The sequence below is a fragment of the Conger conger genome, chromosome 8 (assembly GCF_963514075.1).
Source record: "Conger conger chromosome 8, fConCon1.1, whole genome shotgun sequence".
Taxonomy (NCBI): domain Eukaryota; kingdom Metazoa; phylum Chordata; class Actinopteri; order Anguilliformes; family Congridae; genus Conger; species Conger conger.
In genome coordinates, this window is record NC_083767.1 from 10,517,676 (window position 1) to 10,539,926 (window position 22,251).

At 40.7% G+C, this 22,251-nt stretch overlaps 2 protein-coding genes across 4 annotated transcripts; one reads left to right on the plus strand and one right to left on the minus strand.

Moving 5' to 3' along the window:
- The first annotated feature begins 4,418 nt into the window (after nucleotides 1–4,418).
- aga (aspartylglucosaminidase) lies at nucleotides 4,419–15,500 on the plus strand. Of its 3 annotated transcripts, none has more exons than XM_061252555.1 (9): nucleotides 4,419–4,746; nucleotides 10,113–10,266; nucleotides 10,598–10,710; nucleotides 11,054–11,166; nucleotides 12,246–12,354; nucleotides 13,126–13,201; nucleotides 13,660–13,767; nucleotides 14,488–14,621; nucleotides 14,794–15,500. In XM_061252555.1, the coding sequence occupies exons 1-9, from the start codon at nucleotides 4,632–4,634 to the stop codon at nucleotides 14,892–14,894; spliced, it is 1,023 nt and encodes a 340-aa protein (XP_061108539.1). In that variant the 5' UTR covers nucleotides 4,419–4,631; the 3' UTR covers nucleotides 14,895–15,500. The 3 variants fall into 3 exon arrangements, with proteins under 3 accessions (XP_061108539.1, XP_061108540.1, XP_061108538.1); XM_061252556.1 differs by lacking the exon at nucleotides 4,419–4,746 and adding an exon at nucleotides 8,608–8,690; XM_061252554.1 differs by lacking the exon at nucleotides 4,419–4,746 and adding an exon at nucleotides 8,660–9,139.
- On the minus strand, nucleotides 15,446–22,060 carry neil3 (nei-like DNA glycosylase 3). The gene is given in 11 exon segments (XM_061252553.1): nucleotides 15,446–16,028; nucleotides 16,515–16,674; nucleotides 17,093–17,513; nucleotides 17,807–17,976; nucleotides 18,773–18,939; nucleotides 19,418–19,430; nucleotides 19,432–19,490; nucleotides 19,641–19,854; nucleotides 20,293–20,427; nucleotides 20,618–20,727; nucleotides 21,598–22,060. Coding segments are annotated over 11 exon segments (1,731 nt in total). The 5' UTR covers nucleotides 21,697–22,060; the 3' UTR covers nucleotides 15,446–15,845.
- Nucleotides 22,061–22,251: the final 191 nt, after the last annotated feature.

Consider the following 22,251-nt stretch of genomic DNA (forward strand, 5'->3'; position numbering starts at 1 on the left):
TCAATGAGTGCAGTTCTATTGTCGTTACAATTTCTCACTTCTCGAAAATCACTTATGAAGCAGTTAGCGGAGCGAAACATTCCTCATGTTTACTCACAGACTCAAACGAAATCCTCTCTCGGCTTGTGGAGGTGTCCTCCGTTTACTCACCATTAGCTCCTGAAATCCATGTCTCCGTTGCCTCCTCCTCTCCCCCCGCCACGACACCTCATTAGTCCGCCGTTGTCCAGAAGGAGCCCAGGCTGCTGACGAGCAAATAAAGAACTTTAAAATGAAAGACTTTTAAACACTTCATCCTTGACTCTTTCCCTGTTTGCTTCAGTTCATGAATAAAGAAGCAACATTTAAATTACAGGTCAAACTAGAATGCACGCTAGTTCAGTGAGCTTCTGAATCCAAATTCTTCAAATTAACACAAGTAAACTGACAGACAACATTGACAAGCAAGATTAATGTCAAATAATTCGTAATAAAATAATTCGTAAAATAAAATGTAATATCACACCATTGGCTGTTTAAGTCCTTATTGTTCCTGGTACTTGGCTAGTTAATATTATGAATGTGTGTATGTATTTGGACACCTTTGAAATACATCACCAACCTTTCAGTTATAAAGTTACAATTGACATTCAGGAGATGTCAAATTAAGATGATACACAAACTCCTTGGTACATAAAAACTCATCCCCGGACAAATCATATGAATTATGCATTTTAGAACTATCCCTCCTGTATAGGGTCGCCGTGCTTGACATACTTACGGAAGGGCCATCACACATGCTTATGCCGATTTATGGACGACACGTTACATAGACTGTACAAAGATATGCAATAAATTTCACCTTAGGGCTGAAGGCAGAGGGCAATTGTGAAAGGGTGTGAAAGAACAGCCTATCCAATGAGACTGCCTGTGAGGAGACCCCATTACAGTCTCGCAAAGGGCAGCTCTGATTGATGAAGCCATATTCTAAAAGGGCACTGCTTTTGTTTGATCATCTTTAACAGAGATCAATAAATGGGGAGGGGGGTGAGGAGGGGGTGTAATAAATGCTCTTTTGTGCATTGCTTTTAGCCCTTGGAGAATGTTTGCAGCTGTATAATGGCCTCTTTTCTCCCAACCTGGTTGCAGTGATTTTCGTTGTAATGTGTAAGGAATTGCCATGTTGCGAGGAGAAACTCATGAATAAAATATCAAATTGTATTTGCCGTATCAATAATGAAAAACACAATCCCACGGCTGGCTTCACAGGGCCGAGGAGGAGGCCCATCTTGCCGGCTTGTTTGTCGGCCGGTTTGGGCAGCCGCCGTTGTTTTTGTTCTCCGAGATTAGAGGATAAACATGTTGGATTCCATCTACTTTACCGCTCGGACCGCAATATCGCGGCGCTTGTGGGCTCGTGGGCTTGCGTGCGGCCAGGGGACCGCGGGAGACATCCGCCGCGCCGCGTGAGGTGAGGCCAGCCATGTCGCCGGAACCCTCGGGGCCGGCCATTTTACAGCGTTATCATTTTTCTGTTATGATCCAAACTGAATCAGACCATATCAGATGACTCCAGCTGCATGCTAACAATAGTGGTGGATACAGCAGAAGTTTTGCTTTAGTAGCAGCGATATTGATTTTAAGTAGGAATTTAAGTAATGAATGTGCTGTAAAGCTTGCAGATGTAAATGCAGAATTTATTTTTGGACCAAGTATTATGTTTTAATATGCTTTAATCTTGATCAAAGCTTCAACGGAAAGAGATTTAGTTGTATTGTACTTGGTTGTATCGATTGAAATGTGCTCCTTCAAAAAGTAATTACTGACCTTTCTCTACTTTTTGCTAAGATTTCTTCTATGGTTCCAGTTATGTTTATCCCTTGACAACCACATGATTCCACAAATAACAGTAGCACTATTGCTAACTTTTGCCGTTTTATTCCGGATTGATCCCTTGGCACAGTCAGCCAGCACAGTCCATTTTTTTACAGAAGGAGTACACACCCAAAAGTATGCACTGATAAAAACAAAGCTGTATTGTCTAGTGATGTACAGAGTGTGCTGAACTATTTCTTTTTCCTAAATCAGCTATGGCATTTTCCATCAAAGCCAGTTGCACAAGACCGAATACCTTTGTTCCCGATTTGAGTGTCACTGAAGTGAGACATATAGAAAAGTGCAATAGCATTACCATTCGATTTAACACCTGGTCATGCAGGTGGGCATTGTTGTAACTCTTGAGGCAACGCAAAAAAAAAGTTCGCTCACTGGGGTCAAGAGGAGTCAAAGCAAATTTTCATAACAGAAGCCATATGTGTTCCATGCTCTGTTAGTGGTGATGCCAGCCATTATCTGGAGAGTGCACAGCAATTTAATCACTGTTTACTTAAAAAAAAGTGCTTTCATGTAATGTTATTTCAAATGGCCAATCATCTCTAAAATCCATTACCAGTAAGACACGCTATTTAGATGTGCCATCATTTTTATCTCCTTGCACAACACTTTCTGACTGCTGAACACCAGGCCTGGCCAGGTGTTCAATTTGCATAGTAACACCATAGCAAAGTTGGACAATGTCACATTAATCATATGTAAATCAGAAATATGGGGCATTTGTTAGCGTTGTTCTTTCTTATAGAACATGCCAAATACTGAAAAACACGTTCATGCATAACTAAACAAGGAGAACTGCATTTCCACCACCATTGCAATAAACTTTTATGCATACACCCACACCCTATAGTTTTTCACTGTTCCTTTAGACCACAGTGTCTGAACCCATCCATAAAGGGCTGCAGTAGTTGCAGGTTCCAGCTTTTGATTACAACTTACATATTTACTGATATTTCATTCATTGTATAACTACAGCTTATATGAGCTAGTACAGTATAATGAACACTAAGCTGCTTAATATACCCTTAAAAATGTTCACACTCTGACAATGATGAAATTGTTCAACTATATTTTTAGACACACACACACACACACACACACACATCAGTGACTTTGCACTTATATTTTAATTAGGCTAATGAAGGGTAAATAAAGTACACAAGGCACAGGCACAAAAATACATTTTAAAGGCCAGCTAATCTATGAAATCCACTGGGCAACATCATCATCGCAGTCAGAAGGTTGCTGGTTCCCGGCCCTGGGTTCGTCGAATCTCTGAGCACGACACCTAACTCCCAGTTGCTCCCGACGAGCTGACTGGTACCTTGCATGGCATCCTATTGCCGTGGGTGTGTGAGTGTGAATGGGTGCATGAGAAGCACCATTTAATGAATGTTCAAAATCCAACCTGAAGCACAGATAGGTTTCTCAGTACTATTGAAGGAGATGAAAGTAGTTTCAGCGCTGTATATTCTAAGAGATATGGCCGGGTGAGAAATTAACACCAGCCACCAGCCAGATAAATTTGATCTGCGGCTGGTACGTTTGCCTACTGTAAAAGCAACTCTGGCAGGTAACCACCCATCACTTGGAGGTCCTATTCTATTCTAAATATCTAGCTGACAGGTAAAAATTCTGGGATGCACCAGCCACAGTTTCCTGCCCTGGATAATGGATATGGCTCCATAAAAATATAAATGTTTATTAGAGAATGACTGGATACTCTTTTGGCAGTCACATTATTTAGGCACAACCCATGCTAGTACTTAGTAATTAGCTAGTAGTTAAGTAATAAAAAATCATATGTAATTTTAAACAAATCGGATATACCGTATTATCTACAGTATTTGTGCAGTCCTCGCACCATACAGGCAGACGCATATGCATTTATACAGTACGTCGTGTCCACACGCTTGGAAATCAGTCACAATAAAACAAACGAACCGAATTAGCATTAATTTGGCAAGCTATAATTCGCTTCATGATTTAAAAGTAAACTCAAGGCCCTGGCATGTGAGCTTTGCTGTTCTGGGCTTTGGCTAAATGCCTCTTGCGCCCCCTTCTGGAACTATAGAGAATAATAAATTACACACGTTTTCCACGTCAGTGGAATTTAAAAGAATATGAACACATTAATGATCCAGTATTCAAGAAATCCCCAATGAAAATGTACGTGCTGATAAAACACGAGACATGTAGATTATCATTGTCCAAGATTCAATTAGGGATACACAAGTGGAGCCGGAGCGCTCGAACATTAAGTAGTACCTGCTTTACAGTGAGAACAAGTTGTTATATTCCGTTATATACTGTACTCCACGCATTTACTGCATTAAGGGCTTTTAGGTTCCCTCTGTTAGAAGAAATCTATTTCGTCACACGTGTGGAGCCTGTATAAATCACTGTAAATGCCATTGGTTTAGTATACGCTTGCCTTATCCATCTGAACACGCGTCTTCAACTACTGATTGTTTTTTTTTTTTTTAGAAAAGAAGAAGCTATGTTTTGAAACAGCTGATTGCTGGTTAACCAGTTCAGACCAACTCAAGCTTGAAACAGCTGGTAGCTGGTCAGTTGAAGCTGGTCATAGCTGGATTTTACACCAGGGTTCAAGTTCCAATTAGGAAAAAAAGACAAATGATCATTTTAAGATAAACGATAAAACGGTAGTTAACAGGTCGAAGATCAAGTCCGATTAGTTTCACGGTAATTTTACCACTAAGATTAGGTTAGGGTTAGGAGCACTTTTCGGGTAAAGCATGAATTTAATGTTGTCAATGAAAGTAATCCTTGGTTTATCCTTGATGCCGACTTGCTCTGCTGTGTTGCCTCTGGTTATTAATACGTGGCCTTTCCAGGACGCGACGGCGAAAGGTAGCTACCCAACTTATTGGTAACTATCTTCAAAAACAATAGTGTAATGCAGTGTAATGTCTTTCTACAAACGAATCAGAATGGATGATCGAATACACTAGCCATTGTACTGTATCCCGATTCCAAGCTCATTCACATAAGGGAAATGAATTACATCAAATTCACGGAACCAGTTGTGTGGACAGTTGTATTTATTGACAATGTTTAAAACAAACTTCGCTTCGCTTCGACCCAAGTTGTCAGCGAACGCTCTCAAGTTGTCGAGAAAGTTTAATGTTTGCGGGCATTATCTAACGTTACCCAACACTCGCCACCTCCGGCGACTGATGTCACCCGCTTTATCGGGCCATGCGGAAGATTTCTGAAGTGTTCTTGGGGAAAAGACAGCAGTATCGTTGGCATTGTTTACAGCATATAGCTAGCCTTCTGTTCGTTGTGCTTTGCCTTGCTTAGACACCAGTGTTGTGTCCTCTGCTGACTTGATCCCCTTGTACGATTTCCTCTCCCTCTGAACCTCAGTACTTTCCTTAATTCGCTGGATATTAACACGCAAGCTGTTAGTAGGGAGGGCAAAGTGGAGCTTTAGAATGTAGACCGCTGTTTGTGCACGTGAGGTTGCCAATACATTTCTCGCAGAAAACGTAATTTGTCCACTTTTTTACTTCACAGTATAGGTGATCAAACTTACAATAACTAAGTGCTAGCGTGTTCTAAGCCTTTACTGGTCCCTGTACGAGGTTAGCGTGATGTAGCTAGCATACGCAAATAGCACAAAGTCATAAAATTTGCTTTTTAATGGCACTTGGTCATTCGAACGATAGAAATAAAAGCATTCGATTTTGTTCAACGGACCCGAATATTTCTGTCGCACCGTCCATAAATCGCAAAAGTCCCACCATAGGATTTATTTAAATCTTTAAAAGTTATACATTTTCTGAATCGTCATTAATTTATCTTGTTGCTATCAGTGATTCGGCGTGATCCGAGAGTTAAGTTGCTATGTAAACTACGTTATGGGGGCGACATGGCTCAGGCAGTAAGAGCAGTCGTCTGGCAATCGGATGGTTGCCGGTTCGATCCCCCGCCCGGGCTGTGTCGAAGTGTCCTTGAGCAAGATACCTAACCCCCAAATGCTCCTGGCATGGCAGCCAATCGCTGTCGGTGTGTGAGTGTGTGTTTGAATGGGTGAATAAGAAGCATCAATTGTACAGCGCTTTGGATAAAGGCGCTATATAAATTCCAACCATTTACCATTTACGTTAGAAGGATACAACTACTTAAATGTAGACGCACGCTCGAGAGCGTTAACATCATTGAAGTCTGACATGTCTATTGTCAAAATCCATTGAAACTATTAAAAAGTAACCAGGGACTTTGGACTTATAAGGCTGGACAGTATCCAGCGAAAATATTGACCTGGCTACAGTCATAATTCTGAGAGTTCGAACTGCCACCAACTGCCATGTAAGAGCGCTATTGTTGCGTCACCATTTTCGAGCTCCATAAATGTAAATAATGGAATGTTGGTGAAATCTGCCCGTTTTTCGGTGCCGTCGGGGTCCAGCATTTAACATTGATGGAATGCTGGTAAAATGAGCGCTTAAAAGCCACAAAAACAGTAATTTCATCACATTAAAATTCCACCTAAGCAGAATTATTGTCCACAACACGTTAATTTAAGGTTAAACTGAGATTTTAATCATAATATTCATGTTGATTTCTGGAAATAGATTTTTCGGTTGTCCTCCCTACTGTTAGAAATATTGCATCAGTAGGGATTCAAGGGTTCAAGTTCCAATGAGGAAAAAAAGACAAATGATCATTTTAAGATAAACTACAAATCGGTTGCAAACTACAAATGTCCTCATATGTATTTTAAACTTGTTACTCCCACCTGTTTACATGAGACTCTGGGACTGCAGAATGAATAGCATAATGAAGGGACGTGTTTGCTTAAAAAGAAGCTTGGCTTTGTCTGTCTCAGCACCCATAATTAGATTAAGGTGAAATGATTATAGAACAAGCAGCGATATGTTATTTTACATGAGCTGTCAGTTCACCGCGAACGCGATTTCGCAAGTGGCGTTGTGTTACCTGTGAGGGATATATTAATACACTGAAGGCTCTCATTACCTTCAAAGGTGACGGCCCTTCGAACAATGATACCAGAACAGCCAATTATTTCTTACAGCTACAGGCAGCGTGATGCAGGAGAGTCATATAAGTGTAAGCAATGATGATAGATAACGGTAAGGGAGATATTTAGGCAGTATTTTTCGGAATACAGCATGTATCTCCCAGACTGCCAAAATCGTGGCTGGGATAACAAGGCAGAAAAGACAGACAACGGTTTCTGAACTCAGCAGGTGATCACTAACTCATTTTGGGATGAACTATGATATTTGTTTTAGTTGTGCTTTTTTATTACTGGTCCTCAATATGTCTCAGGGCATTAGTTTATACCCAACTTCATTGCTGACAAAAGTTATGGATGTTTTTTTTATTTTTTTTATTTGCAGATTCAAAACAGAAACATACTGGACTAATTCCAAACAAAATTCAAAAAAAGAAAAACCTTTTCATTCTGAAAATCATGAAAGCCATTCATCTGATCATAATCACAGAATCACACGAATGTCTAGTATTTAGGCAAATACAGCTGCCAATTACACCAAATTAAGTTTAGGTTGTCTTAATATGTAATATGCAATAAGTAAATACGTCTTTATGTGTGTTCAGTTTATAGAAGTGCACATTGATTTTATATGATGAGAAATACAGCTAACAGGACATTGTTTCAACTGTCTTGTATCAAAATGGTCTTCCTGACGGAAACCAGTATAGTAGAAAGGTGCTCCTATCTCCTTCTGGAACTAATTTTTGACCTTAGAGTAAATCAGACTTTGACAGCCACATGGCAGCAGCTACTTCTGTTATGAGTGCTCAACAATGGTTGGCTAATGGCTAAGTGTTGTAACAGTCTTGTATCTCCTTTTTGACTATTTTGGTAGACACATATAAGATTTGAATCCCAAATCCCCAAAATAACTGCTATTATTGATCAACAGAACAATAATAAATATTGCCATTTGAACTCCAGTATCATTTGAATAGGGAAAACCATTAAACAGAAAAATAAATATAATAAAATGTATGTTTTGCTATACTGGGCTTATTTTGCACATAGGTCAAAGGAATATGCTATGCTGCATTATTAAGATTTTGTTGACATTAGGTTCTTATTTGTTTATTTATTTTAGCTTATACTTAATGTCTTGTTTTTATCATATATCTGTGATTTCATTGAGTAACATATCTTGCTTGCGTGGCTGTAGATGCATATCTAAGGTGTTTATCGATATGTTGTCTTGCTGAAGTGAGCTGCAGTAGATAACATATAGATGTAAGCCCTTCTGCTAATGCTAACCTAAAGTAGTACAAAAGAAGATAATGCGACGTAGTGGGGCTGGCAGGACAGCCAATCTGAAGAGGTGTCTTCATTCTTTGTCAGAAGCTGGTCAATAATTCTGCAGTCCTGACCACTTTAGGAAATGTTCAAGGAAAAGGAATAATAATAATAATAATAATAATAATAATAATAATAATAATAATAATAATCCAATGCAACATATTCAAAATAGAGGTTACAGGAAAAAATAAATATTCCATGACTTGCAATCCATCAGGGGTTCTGCAGACATTCTTGTCGTATTTCACCAACTTTTAGCAAAATTTGGCTAATTTGTGGTTCTTTTTAATGAACATTAGAAGCAATTCTAATTCAATACAAGATATTTGTTAGGATGTGAGCTGAAGAAAGTTCTGCTTATACACCAAAAATGCCGCTAAACGAATGGAGAAAATTAAGGAACAGCCAATGATCTTTGGGAGGCTTAACACGCATCATGTGACCTACAGCCTCATCAACAAGGAAGTAAAAACAGGCGAGCAAAGTACCGAGATGAAACTGTTAGCTGGGTTGTAACCGTATAACTGTACTTGTAAATGGACTGATAATAATCTTGTTGGCTGTTGTTAGTAAGGTTTGAACTGTGGTGTCTGTCAGTTATGATATAGGCGTAGTCACACCACTGCTGGCTTTGAAACCGAAGCAATCCACAGAAGTAACTTGCTAACTAGGCTAAGCAATGTCGTTAACCTGAACAGACCTACATCGATAAAACGGTAGTTAACAGGTCGAAGATCAAGTCCGATTAGTTTCACGGTAATTTTACCACTAAGATTAGGTTAGGGTTAGGACCACTTTTCGGGTAAAGCATGAATTTAATGTTGTCAATGAAAGTAATCCTTTGTTTATCCTTGACGCCGACTTGCTCTGCTGTGTTGCCTCTGGTTATTAATACGTGGCCTTTCCAGGAAGCAACGGCGAAAGGTAGTTACCCAACTTATTGGTAACTGTCTTTAAAAACAATAGTGTAATGCAGTGTAATGTCTTTCTACAAACGAATCAGAATGGATGATCGAATACACTAGCCATTGTACTGTATCCCGATTCCAAGCTCATTCACATAAGGGAAATGAATTACATCAAATTCACGGAACCAGTTGTGTGGACAGTTGCATTTATTGACAATGTTTAAAACAAACTTCGCTTCCCTTCGACCCAAGTTGTCAGCGAACGCTCTCAAGTTGTCGAGAAAGTTTAATGTTTGCGGGCATTATCTAACGTTACCCAACACTCGGCACCTCCGGCGACTGATTTCACCCGCTTTATCGGGCCATGCGGAAGATTTCTGAACTGTTCTTGGGGAAAAGACAGCAGTATCGTTGGCATTGTTTACAGCATATAGCTAGCCTTCTGTTCGTTGTGCTTTGCCTTGCTTAGACACCAGTGTTGTGTCCTCTGCTGACTTGATCCCCTTGTACCATTTCCTCTCCCTCTGAACCTCAGTACTTTCCTTAATTCGCTGGATATTAACACACAAGCTGTTAGAAATATTGCATCAGTAGGGATATTAATCTTCCAAGACAGGCAGAGGAGATTATCTGCCAAATGGTTATATCGGGAGCCTATTTGCTCATGGAGTCACGGCAGGTGGTGCTTGCCATTTGACACCTGTAAAAGCTTTTACATCAAAGTCACTTGTCTGTGAACACTTAAGCACAGTGTATAGAGAAAACAGTCTCCTAAATCGAAAAGTCGACAAAGACTGCGGGCACACTTGCACAGACAGATAAGTGATTGCTCCTTCTAGTCATCCACCACTCAAAGGCTAGTTAGTCAGCAGCCTTGATAAAAGCAATGTCATGCTATAGTGACGGCACTAGTGTGTTTCTGGTCATAGAGATATGAATCATGCTGTAGGACTTTTGGTAATGCTCCTTTATATCCCCATCTATTGTAGCATGGAGCACGCTCGGTTCTGGAGGCTCAACGCTGGACGCCGTGGAAAAGGGCTGCGCCCAGTGTGAAATACAGCAGTGCGACGGCAGCGTTGGTTACGGAGGGAGCCCCGACGAGACGGGAGAGACCACGCTGGATGCCATGATAATGAATGGGTTAGACTGCTTGCTGAAACTGGCTCTTTTTGGATTTAAAAAAGACACTTGGGCTTTAAACAGAGGTGCACAGATTTACAGACTTGAGTAAATACCAGAAAAGATCATCACTCCACCATTTCACAGATAAAGGAATTCCAAACATTTGAGTCTTTTAGCCTCATCTTAAATAAAAAGCTGAGTGGTGTGCAGATCTTTGTTTTTTAATGCAGTTACTCAAACTGTGCCCAAATCTCTTTACAGTACCCCAGAATAAGGGTCTTTTTAAAGATTACATTTCTTGCAACATTTGGTGATGGGGTTTTCTTATGGTTTGGTTCTTTTTATGTAGTGACACAATGGATGTTGGAGCAGTTGGATGCCTCAGGCGAATTAAGAATGCCATTGGTGTGGCTAGGGCAGTGATGGAACGGACCAAGCATACGTTCCTGGTGGGAGAATTGGGTAATAATTGTTTTTCACAATTTATGCAAGAGACTGAATTCTCTTTTACAGGTTTACATTTTACACCGTGACACTTAGCAAACAAAAGGGGATAGATTAATACATTTACAAGAATGTCTGATGTCAGAGATTCTTCCTAGTACAGCTGTTTCACAGTAGTGGAAGCAAATCTGTTCATCATCTCAGAATGTGGTGAAATCTGTTTATTTGGACAACTGATTCAACCATTGGATTAAGTAGACTGCATGACTTCTCTTGTTGGTTTTGGCAACAGGTACATAATTGCAACTGTCACTAGCCTTTTATGCTGTGAACAGTTTTTTCTCTCTTCCTGTCCACACAGCTTCTGCGTTTGCAGAAAATATGGGATTCCCTGCTGAAGATTTAACAACCAATAACTCGCTTGGTATTTTCACAAAATGGCTGACGGACAACTGCCAGCCAAATTACCGTCAGGTGGATGCTCTTTCTGCTGTAAACCATGTCATCTTTCTACATTCTAACACACTTGCCAATGCAGTTAATTAGTTCAACGTTTTATGCCTGTTAGTAAATTATAATAATTTCAGAATAATATATCCAGAATGCTTACAGAATATCAGCCAAAGATGGAAATGTGCAATAGGAAGAGTAAGAGAAAGATCTATCATGTGGGCGCATTATAAATACTAGTCTGAGTTGCTTAAAATGCTGCATTCATGTTACAGTTCAGAGGACTTTTTGGGGAAATATCACCCTAATGGCAACCCCCAAAATACCATATGCATAATTAAATCAATATGAATAATTAATCATGACCAATATGAGAAGGATTATTCTTGATCCCAGTATGCTGTTAAACTTGGCATGAGCAAAGCTCAATGGAGATACATCAACATTCAGACAGATAGGCAGTGTTATTTTTAGATGAAAACACAGCAGATAAAGCATTGGAGCAGATGGGCAGGGGCCAGACTGGACCACGTGACCACACCAAGCCACGGTTATTTCTTACCCATGACGAACATGCATGTCCAGTATTATTTGGAAACCAAACCATTCCCATGTCTTACATTTTAATGTTCAAGGTACAATAGGTAAGATTTTTGTGTTAAAACATTGTTACAAGACCTTTGTAAATCCCTTCCTATCATTGAAAAAGGCTCACTGACATGTTGACTCACCCTCTGCCTTTGTTTATAGTCCTTAAATTCGGGTTTCAAAATATACAGTTGATGGCCCGACACTGTACCAAAACATTGTATAACCGTACAATAATTCAAGCTCATTGGTTAAAAATGTGTTCTAGTTGCCACAGCCAATGGCATTTCAACGTAAAGTGTTGTGGTTTGAAGGTTTTTGTTGCTGCTATTCCTCTCTTGACCGTTAAAAGTCAGAAATGACCTATTGTACCTTTAAATACTTTAGAAATAACAGTTATTTTAGATTATTTCAGGCTTTTGGTCACTGGTTAGTCTCTCTCTGTCTCTCTCCAAATCCAAAATGAACAGTCATAGCTACATCTTGACATTTCTTCCACTTCTCACATTTGACAGGATGTTTCTCCAGACCCTTCTGAATCCTGTGGTCCATACAAGCCAAAGACTACGTTACAACAAATTAAGGGACACCAGCTCATCAATATCCATGCCCATGACACTATTGGTATTGTAGTTTTATATGGTATATAAATGTACTTTGTAGTTTTGCCAGTTAGCATAGCCATAGTGAGGCCTTTTCTCACTTTTATTGGTGTTCTAGACCATATCATCTTGAATTGGGTTATACGTTATAGCTGCAGTAGCTGCAGCTACATTTAGCTACATATTACTAAAAAAGACTGTGAAAACAGTCTAAACCCTAAGGTGTATCTTATTCTATTGTATATTCTCTTATACATTAGAATTAATTATTGGTGATGTGTAACCTGGCGATGTGGACAGAGTCTATTTTCCTGGCACTCATATTTCCTCATTAATTAAGTCACTAGATATTTCCTTTGTTTTGTTACTTTCTAGAAAATATTAAAAACCTCACTGGTGGTATGACATGGAGCCAGATCATTAATTAAGAAGGGAAAACAAATATTCTCATCACTTGTGAAAGCAAATTGTAAATATTGTTATTATTTGGCACTAATCAGGCCTGTAATTCGTTAGAAACATGGCTGTGAATTGTACTTTGTGGATACTGAATTCATTTATTTTTTTTATTATTGAATTGAGTTGAAGGCCTTCAGCTCTGATTTAAAAACCTTTCAGCTCCACTTTATACTCTCGTATGACCATGGAATGTAAAATCGCACATCAACAGGGTCTGTTAAGTCATGACTGTGACATTCACTTATATCTGAGTGAAATACCCACAGTTGGTGTGTGTGTGTTCTGAATGTGGACTCGCAAACAGTTTCCCCAAGTTTGTTTCCTGTGCTTTTAGGGATGATTGTGATCAATCAGGCTGGACAAGTGGCAGCCGGAACATCGACTAATGGAGCACGCCACAAGGTCCCGGGGTTTGTACTTAAACAGCTGTGCAGCTGTGCATCCATACGTTAATGAAGTTTCCTGCAGCTTGCTATTTGGAAAATGGGATTCTGAGTGTAGCCAAGCGGGCTCCGGTCTGTATTTAAAGAACAGAATCAAAATCAATTGTATTCAGTCCATTTTGATTTATGTATTGGTCTCTAGTCTGTTGTCTGTTATCCATAAAGTTGCATGAGTATGCTATAACAGAGTGCACTTTCAGCTTTTTTTTATTGCTGCATATTTTCAATACTTATTTTCACCATTTCTATGTTAAGCAGCCCTGATTTTCTAGTTCTCTTGTCTGTGTGTGCACTATATTTTGCATGGAATTCAAGTCTGCCTCAGTTTATTCGATCAATTTCCTGTGATGAGCAGCGCTCGCTGTGAAACCCAAAGTAGACATTGTTGATTTGTTTGTGTGGTGTTTCTCGTCCTGTTCTAATAGCCGTGTGGGGGATTCGCCCATCCCCGGAGCCGGTGCGTACGCTGACAGCACCGTGGGGGGGGCTGCTGCCACGGGAGACGGTGACATTATGATGCGTTTCCTGCCAAGGTGCTTTGACTTGTAGAGCAGACCTCATAAGCAGACTCTCTCTCTCTCCCGCCCTGTTTGACTGACACGACACAGGGATGACCGCCCGAACGGCAGAACGGGTGTTCCTGTCGCCCCGAGACTTGCCGGAATGCATCCTGACAACGGGGCTCTTCTAATAACCCTGCCACTTCCTCCCGCTGAATATTCAACACCTTCAGCTCAGTTGGAAGTGTCAATAGTTTTATTCTTTTTTTCTTTCTGCTATGCAGCTGACAGCTGTAACCAGCTGCGGTTATCTGAAAAGTTTTAACGTGACTTGGGGAGGGGGGGCATGGGAATTCACCGTAACGTAATATCCAACAAACAACGGGTGGGAAGGTGGCAACATGTCAGTAGATGTATTCATACTGACTGTACAGTGTGAACATTCCGGAAGATAGCCATCACGTTTGCCTGTTGTGTGTGTTATAATATGCATACTATTGCATGGTAGCTGAGAGTTTGGACTGGACTGCATGGGATCAGCCATGGACGAGGACACACTGCACACGTATTCAGCCTTATTACTGTAGAGGAGCGCCTGCTATTTGCATGTTCCTGACAGAAGGGCTCCGGCAGTGGGACATGGAGGGAGGAGAGGCTACTGTAACAGCACAGCAAATCTGTCATAACTTTCTCACACACAAACTTTGTGTGAGGACGGTGTTGACACGGTTTATCTGCTCCCTTCATAATTAGTTACCTGGCTGTGGAACAGATGAGAGCAGGTGTAGACCCTTCCACTGCCTGTAAAACCGCCATCGGCAGAATCAAGCAGCACTTTCCATACTTCTTTGGTGCCGTCATCTGTGCAAACACCACGGGGAGTTACGGTGAGTCGTAGGTCGACAACACGTATGACAATTGTGGACAGATGAATTTATGCAACTGTATTGGTGATCAGTAATCTTGTTGCCGTTTGCTTTACCGTAAAATTGTATCGTTTGGGAACATCTTAAAATGTTGGGTTTTTTTCAAATCTTCATAAATCTTCCTCTCTCAAAGGAGCTGCTTGTAACAAAATTCCTGGATTCTCCAAATTTCCTTTTATGGTGTCCAACCCGAAATCCAACGTGCCCATAAAGGAAACGGTGGATTGCATTTAAAGGTGCTGAAATGACTTCAGATAATCTCATTCCCTTCTGTCCATACAAAGCCTGATCTCTGAGACTGAAATGTATGGATTTTTAAAGTGTATTTTTAATTGACTTTAGTATTTGTGTTTGTGGGGGGAGACACAGAATGTAAGAATCGTGGATACAATCGTTTTGGAATAGTGCTCATTTAGTTTCTGGTTTGGAACCATCTTTAAATCAGCCATTCAGTAGTGTTAATTCAGCCATTTTAATGCTTTTTAATCTGTATATCCAAACGATTCAAATGTTTCCAAATGATTCATATTAGTGCCTAACCTGCACTGTATCTGCAAAAATGCATATACGTATGTATGTCGGGCCAGTTGTGCAGACAATTTAAGCCTAGTCCTAGACTAATGTCAGTTTTCAATGGAGATTATCCATACAAAACTAAGCTTAGCCCTGTACTAAACTGAATCTGTGCGGACACAATATGATCTCCCCACAGAATACAGCAATTTCTTAATAAAACAGATAAATAAATGAGACCAGTGTGAGAATTTGGATGGTAAAATGTACTTTTTATTATTTTTGAATAGTATCTGCAGTTGAAATAAAAAACACTATTCTACAAAATGTATGTATTGGGGCTAATGATTCCATTTTTTTAACTGACTTGGTTGATACTTTTATAATGGTTTATGCAGTCCATTTATAAACCAATGTATTAGTGCATCGCAGATGAAGTGCAACATTTACAGTACAATTAGTTCCATTCCAAAATATACACTTTATACAGATACAGTTTAGCACATTAATACACAGTAAATAGCAGACATTTGGCAACACACATAAGCTAAGAAATTTGTGTACGGACATGACCCTAGAACTAGCTGTAGACATGCAGCACATAACACCAATAAAGAACAGCGGGAGAAATACCATTCTGGACTTCAGCAGATGCTGGGGTTGACGGTTGCCTCAGCAACCAGGAACGATCTTTACTCCGGGGCCGTTCTCCGCCCACTGGAAAAACTCGCACTGTTTGGCTTTTCCGAGAGCACATACATAAAAGTTGCGTCCGTTGTTGGGTCCAAGTTTCAAGACTGTTCGCATGATGCAGCGTCTCCCATGGTTACAGAGGGGGAAGTGCAGGTCCGCCCACTGCCAGAGAAGACGCGCAAACGCACAAGCATGTTTTTCCATTTCAAATTCAATTACAGGGGGTCCCTCTCAATAAAGCAATCATGATGGGTTCAATGACCTGTAAAAGAACTTATTCAGCGTATTCCTCCATTGCAATTATCTATAGTTTGATACAAGAGTTCTGACTAATGTTTCACTTCAATAATGCTGTGAATGCTAAGTATGTACAAACTGAAGAGTAAATTAAATTCTGCCTTTCATGTCATCTACATTCTCATGAGAAGTTGTTTATAAAAGAGTTTCTATTGACTGCTGCAGAAAGATAATTTATATTAATCTAACTTTGTTGTGTTGTATAGTTCTTGTCAGAGGGAACACATCCAATAGATTTGAAAGAAGGGAATGTGGAATATACTAGCAAGTTGACCACAACCGAACGATGCATAATCAATGATGAAGATTTGCCTCGCATGAAAGCATCATGTCTTTGCCCGTTTGCCTTACCTCAAAGAATTGGCACTGGGCTTCTCGAGGGAGGGAACAGGCGAAGAACTGGCGGCCCTGGTTCTCCCCCTCTTTTCGGACCACTCGAAGCACACAGGGGCGTCGGTGGGCCTCACAGCAGGGGACGGCGGGAGGGGAGGGTCCGCTCTCCTCTGGGCTCCTGATCAACAGAAACGTTTCAGAAAGCTGGAGCCTGAGGGGCGGACGCACACAGAATTTACACAGTATCACTTTTTAACCTTATCATTCCCTAAAGGGCCGTTCATATATGAGTATGCAGGATATTCAGCCATTCAGTGTCATCCTTATATTTTATCAATAATTAGTACTTGTGTATAGTACGACTCATTCACTGAAAATAGCTTTGTTTAAAAGGAAGTAGACCCAAATCAGGATATGGTCAATTTACCAATCCTTTATCACTGATTATTTACTTATAGCTGACTCAGGGGCTAAATTATCGGGAATTATTGCCACACATTTCTTGTAATTGTAAAGGAAAACTCTATACGGTTTGCCACATCCACATTTTGTATCTGTACAAACTGTTACTGGTGGATAAGCAGGTACACAGTTACCTTGTTAAGTTACGATGTCTAGTCGGCGCTTTGTTCTCAGAAAAAGACTCGTGATCAATTCTCATTTTCTTCTGCGGCTGACTGCAGGAGGCCTCAAATTCCCCACTGGAGAGGGCCCAGCTCCTTCTCCGGAAAGTTCCGGAGCCATAATTGGGACTTGTGTTCCCCAGACTGAGGTTATGTTTATTTAAATCTCTCTGCGAAGTGAGAGGATTCAAACAAGTCCTCCCGGAACGGAGTGCGGGACTTTTCATCGGGGAAGGCTTTCCGCTCAGACCGGTGAAAATGAGGGTGGAGGTTCCGAACGCGGCTCTTCGGTTGAATTTCACTTCCTCCTGTGGTTTGGAGAAGGCATTGCAGGGGTACTTGATCAAATCTGGGCTAAAAGCGGAAAAGTCCTCTTTCATTCGCTCTTTGGGACCTGCGGAGGGAATATTCAAGTGTAGATACATTAGCATTTAAAGCTGCACAACCCCAGACCAGCATTTTGCACCATCTGCTTTATTTCAGTGACTGATAATGGATTACTCCTTGCTATTAGTGTTGTAAATTACATCCTCAGTGGGCCACACACTACACCTTTCTTCAACAGCCCCTAGTGATAGGGGCCACAATAAAAGCTCTCCGTTACTACTGTAAGTTGTGGGGTAGCAGAACCACAGCCCTCCCATCGACCTATCAGAATGAAGATTGCAGCAGCTGTGTGTTACTCACGCTCAGGTCGCGGGGTCAGACAGGCATCACATGACCTGCCGCTGGGCTTGTTTATCAGAGTGCAGAGGTGACAGGCCCACTCCTGCTCCTCCTCCTTACACACCTCCTCACTGCTCCCCAACCCTCGGCCGTGCACCCAGCCCACCAAACTGTTCCTGCTGGGAAGCTTGCTTTAAAGGGATAAAAAGGGAAACCAGGTAAATTATAATGTTCACTGTAGAACAGCTTTAAGTGGCAGATGTGCTGAAAACAGTTCAGTCATATTTTGAACTGGGTGCTCCATGAATCATGGGAGAACAAAGATTTAGTAATTCTTTTCAAATTGGCACAATCATTCTGGGGTAACCATTTTAAACAGAGTGCATTTCTATTCATTACAGAAAATGAATTGCAGGTCTTTTCAGCAGTAGAAATCCACAGCAGAGAAACCTAACCTGTAACAGAGGGTACTTTAAATTCTCTCACTACTGTGGGTACTGAGAATTTTGGGGAACTCATCCAAAACACAAATACACTTTTGGCATTTCTGTTGCATCATTTACCTTGCAAACAGTATCTTATTCTGAGGACTTGCCATGGAGTCTGAATCGTGAGCAGAGGTGTCTGAGGCTATTTTCCAGGGAAGGGTTCAATTAAAATAAAATGAAGAAAAAAAAAAAAACGGCCCTGTAATGCAATTCGGGATTTGCCATCAAGCCCCCGAAAGCCTGTCTCAACAAAAGCAGGAGGGAGTTAAGCTCGCATCCTGCACGCCAGGCCTGCCAGCTCATTCCCAGTCCTGGATCCTCAGAGCCAGCCTTCCTCAGACGCACCGGGAGAGGACCATAATCTGCAGACAACATGACTCACGTTCACCAAGGAATAAGCAGGACCAGTTTGTCTGATAAGCCGGAAATCCTGCGCAAACAGCGGCCTGTTTGAGCCGGAGGAACAGCGGAGGGGAGAGAGGCGAAAGGCACGTTTTACCCGACGTTAACCTGGCCCGCGTCCGCGTTCTGACAGCGCTGGCAGAAGTACGTCATCCTCCCGTCCTCTCCAAGTCGACAGACGGTGACTTTCCCATCGCACTGACCGCAGGTCGGCCGTTTGTACACTTTGTAATGTTTGTAGAGCGGAGATCCGGCTTTACGGCACTGTTGGCAGGGATGCGCGAGTTAGGTTTCCCCCCGGAGTCATTTCTAATGTATTCTCACAGAGTGAACGCACTGCTTTACAAGACTAGTGAATCTGTCCATATATCTGTCTCATACAAATTCAAAAGTGATTGTACTATGACAAGTGTGCATTATTAGGCTTTCAAGTACCATTTAAATCAGTATCTGTTTAATCTTAAACAGAGAAATGACTGAAATGCTTGTTTCTCAGTTTGTGCACACTGAGAAGTTTGTGCAGTGTAGGATTCTTATATCATATTCATGGGTGAAAGTGCATTACTAGTAATTGTGTTATTCTCACGTTTTAGTTTCTGCAATGGTAGGACCAAATCTCAAATTTCAGAATCAAAATAATACTGCCTATATTTGGATAGACAATCTGTCAAACTAATAAACTATTCCCATACAACAACTCCAGGATGTTGACTTGGAATGACTTGATACAACATTGGTGCACCTTGTAAAACAGGAGTGAAGTCACGCGTCATCTTCACTAGATGACGGATCTGCACTTCTGTCAGTTGGTTGACCTGAGGAAATGACATTTGTGAGCGGAATTCTTAAATCTGTTGCCTTCTGTATCTCCACAATAGATATATAGATATATTAGAATTATAAGAATTACAAAACTTATCATTGTTGCATTTCTTATTGTCTTGACTTAAAATGTTGAAAGATACCTTAACTGCAGGGTTAAGTCCACTGTCGAATAAAGCTTCGTTTTTAATTATGTTTCCCACTCCCGGCAGGACTGATTGGTCTAAAAGTACATCACACAACATGCGACAGCCCGCCCTTTTCACCACGTCTTCTGCTCGAGAGAAGCTGAATTTGGATGAGCAGACATCCAAACTTTCCATGGCCCTCACTTTCAGCACACAGGGCTCCGAAAGTCTAAAAAAAAAGAAACCAAAGATTATAAATAAATGTCTTTCTTCAGGTGGACTCTCAAAGGAATGGTGAATCACATGATTACATGATCAGCATAGTTTTGCTATATTTTGTGACCAAATGGAAAGAAAGTTACGCATTTTAAGTTGTAATTCCAATTTATATTGGACAATGTTGACACACAAAACCATTCCAAATCCAGACAAGCTCTGGAGAGTATGTAGTAAATACAAAAATCCCACATGGCAGGAACTGAAGTGAGAGTAGACAGAAAGTACGATAGATTCTGATCATATTAGCTATAGCCTGCTGATTTCCCTGATGAGAAGCTGGGGGGGAAAGTGAATCAGTCCAAACATTCACGCTGCATTCAATTAGCAAAACTGGAAAATGACAACTGCATCAGCAGAAAGCGCTTTTACTGAAGACAGGAAGAGTCACCTGATTTCCACAGTTGAGTCGAAGAAACAGACGGTATCGCTGGTCAGCTGCACTTTCAGCGCAGGGGGCGTGCCCTTCCCCAGCTGCCGGTCACATGGGTTTACCCTCATGGAGCCATTCATTCCAAAGTGAACTCTGAAATAAAGAGAGAAAATCAAACTGGTGCAGGTTATAGTAGAGTGGTTGTATGGCTCAGTGGGTGAAGTGTTTTCCAAACTTGTATAAAACACGGTGTTGTACCACTGGTGTAGAGTGGTCTCCGGTTTCAGATATTACTGAGGTGTAAGGACACAGTGTGAAAACAAGTCCTTTAAAGAATCAATACCTCAGAGCTCTTTGGCCAAAAAACAAGAAGAGTTCTTTCCCCAACGTCTCCACACCAGTGTACTGGCACCCCCCAAATACCTGGAAGGAGTTTGTTTGAGGCTCATTTTTCTGGGGAAAGAAATAAATAAAGCAAAAAAAAACCCATTAAAAATGTCATCCAAATCCCTGATTTAGCAACAAACACGATTCTGGATGCTACAATGGAAAGGAGCCTGCCACCCTCCTATACCTTCTAAATGCCCACATATCCTTAAAACCCTACATTCTGCTTCAATATCACATTCCATGTCTGAAAGTTACATATTCAAAATAATTCATGAACACAAAAAAATGACGCACGTAAAAGTCCTGCCAAGAGTCAAATCCAGGTGGTTGAAACAAAATACCACTTCTGCATACCGTTGTTGTAATGTGTGCTTATTTGTGTTACTGTCATCTTCCTGTCAGCTCACTGTTTTTTCCCTGCATCATTCTCTGTAAGCTCTAGAGACTGTTGAGCGTGAAAATTCCAGAAGATCAGCTATTCAAACCACCCTGTCTGACACCAACAATCATTCCATGGATCACATTTCCTCCCCATTCTGACATTTGGTCTGAAAAACAGACCCCCTTGACCATGTATGCATGTTTATATGCCTTTTGTTGCTGCCACATGATTTATTGATTAGATATTTACATTAACAAGCTGGTGTACAGGTCTACCCAATAAAGTGCTCAGAGAGTGTATCTGTAACTTGGCATTCACATCTCGAACATCATAGCTAGCAAGTTGGATGCAAATGTAACGTTTGTTACATGTTGTGTATGCTAAGGTGGATGTGTAATTAATAATCTAGAGCTCAATGTATAGAAGTTATCAAATGTAATAAAACATTTTTTAAATGAAACGCCATTTTTCCAGTTGGTTCGTGTGCTGATAAATCATCTTGCCAGCCAGCTGAACTTGCGATTCAATCAAGCTAACGTTAGCTAACTTACTTTTGGTGTTGATCCACGAATTTCTACAACTTTTTGTCCGGTCTTCACTCTTGAACGTATCTTCTCTCCATTTAGTGTGCATCCCGGTCCTTCAACCATTATGGATCCAGAAAGATCGCAATATTATGGTCGTATCAATATGGCAGATTAAGTAAGGTTATCGAGCTAAATGCTGTTTTTTATACCGCTTTAAATGACAGAAGTCAAAACAATTAGAAATCGCTTGCTTTTAACTACTCAGCAAGCTAACTACTTACGCGCCTTATGTTTGAAATTTAGGACTGCGCCACAGAATCCACTAAGGAAGGAGACTTCGTTTTGCTTCCTGTTTCCGCAAAAAAGTTCCGGTTATCTATATAGTTTTTAATTGATGTATTGAGTTCCAGTAATGAGGCGGAGATGATGAGACGTATTTTTATATCAACAATATTTGATTATTATTGACGATAAACCTCAATAGATTCCAATATTTTTTTTAAATCGTATAAAATTGCAAATATTCACAACTGAAAGAAATATAATGACCTCATGTCATGTGCCTTCAAAGCAAAATTACGTAAACTACAACTATAGTTCCCTGCTGTGAAATTCAGCTATGACCATTTTGAAATTACCAGCTACCAGTTCTTTCAAAACTTAGCTTGAGCTGGTGAA

Coding starts and splice junctions, on each gene's coding strand:
- aga (XM_061252555.1), top strand. CDS start 4,632: ATGAATTTAATGTTGTCAATGAAAGTAATCCTTGGTTTATCCTTGATG. Junction 4,747..10,112: donor CCAGGACGCGACGGCGAAAG/GTAGCTACCCAA, acceptor CATCTATTGTAG/CATGGAGCACGCTCGGTTCT. Junction 10,267..10,597: donor GATGCCATGATAATGAATGG/GTTAGACTGCTT, acceptor CTTTTTATGTAG/TGACACAATGGATGTTGGAG.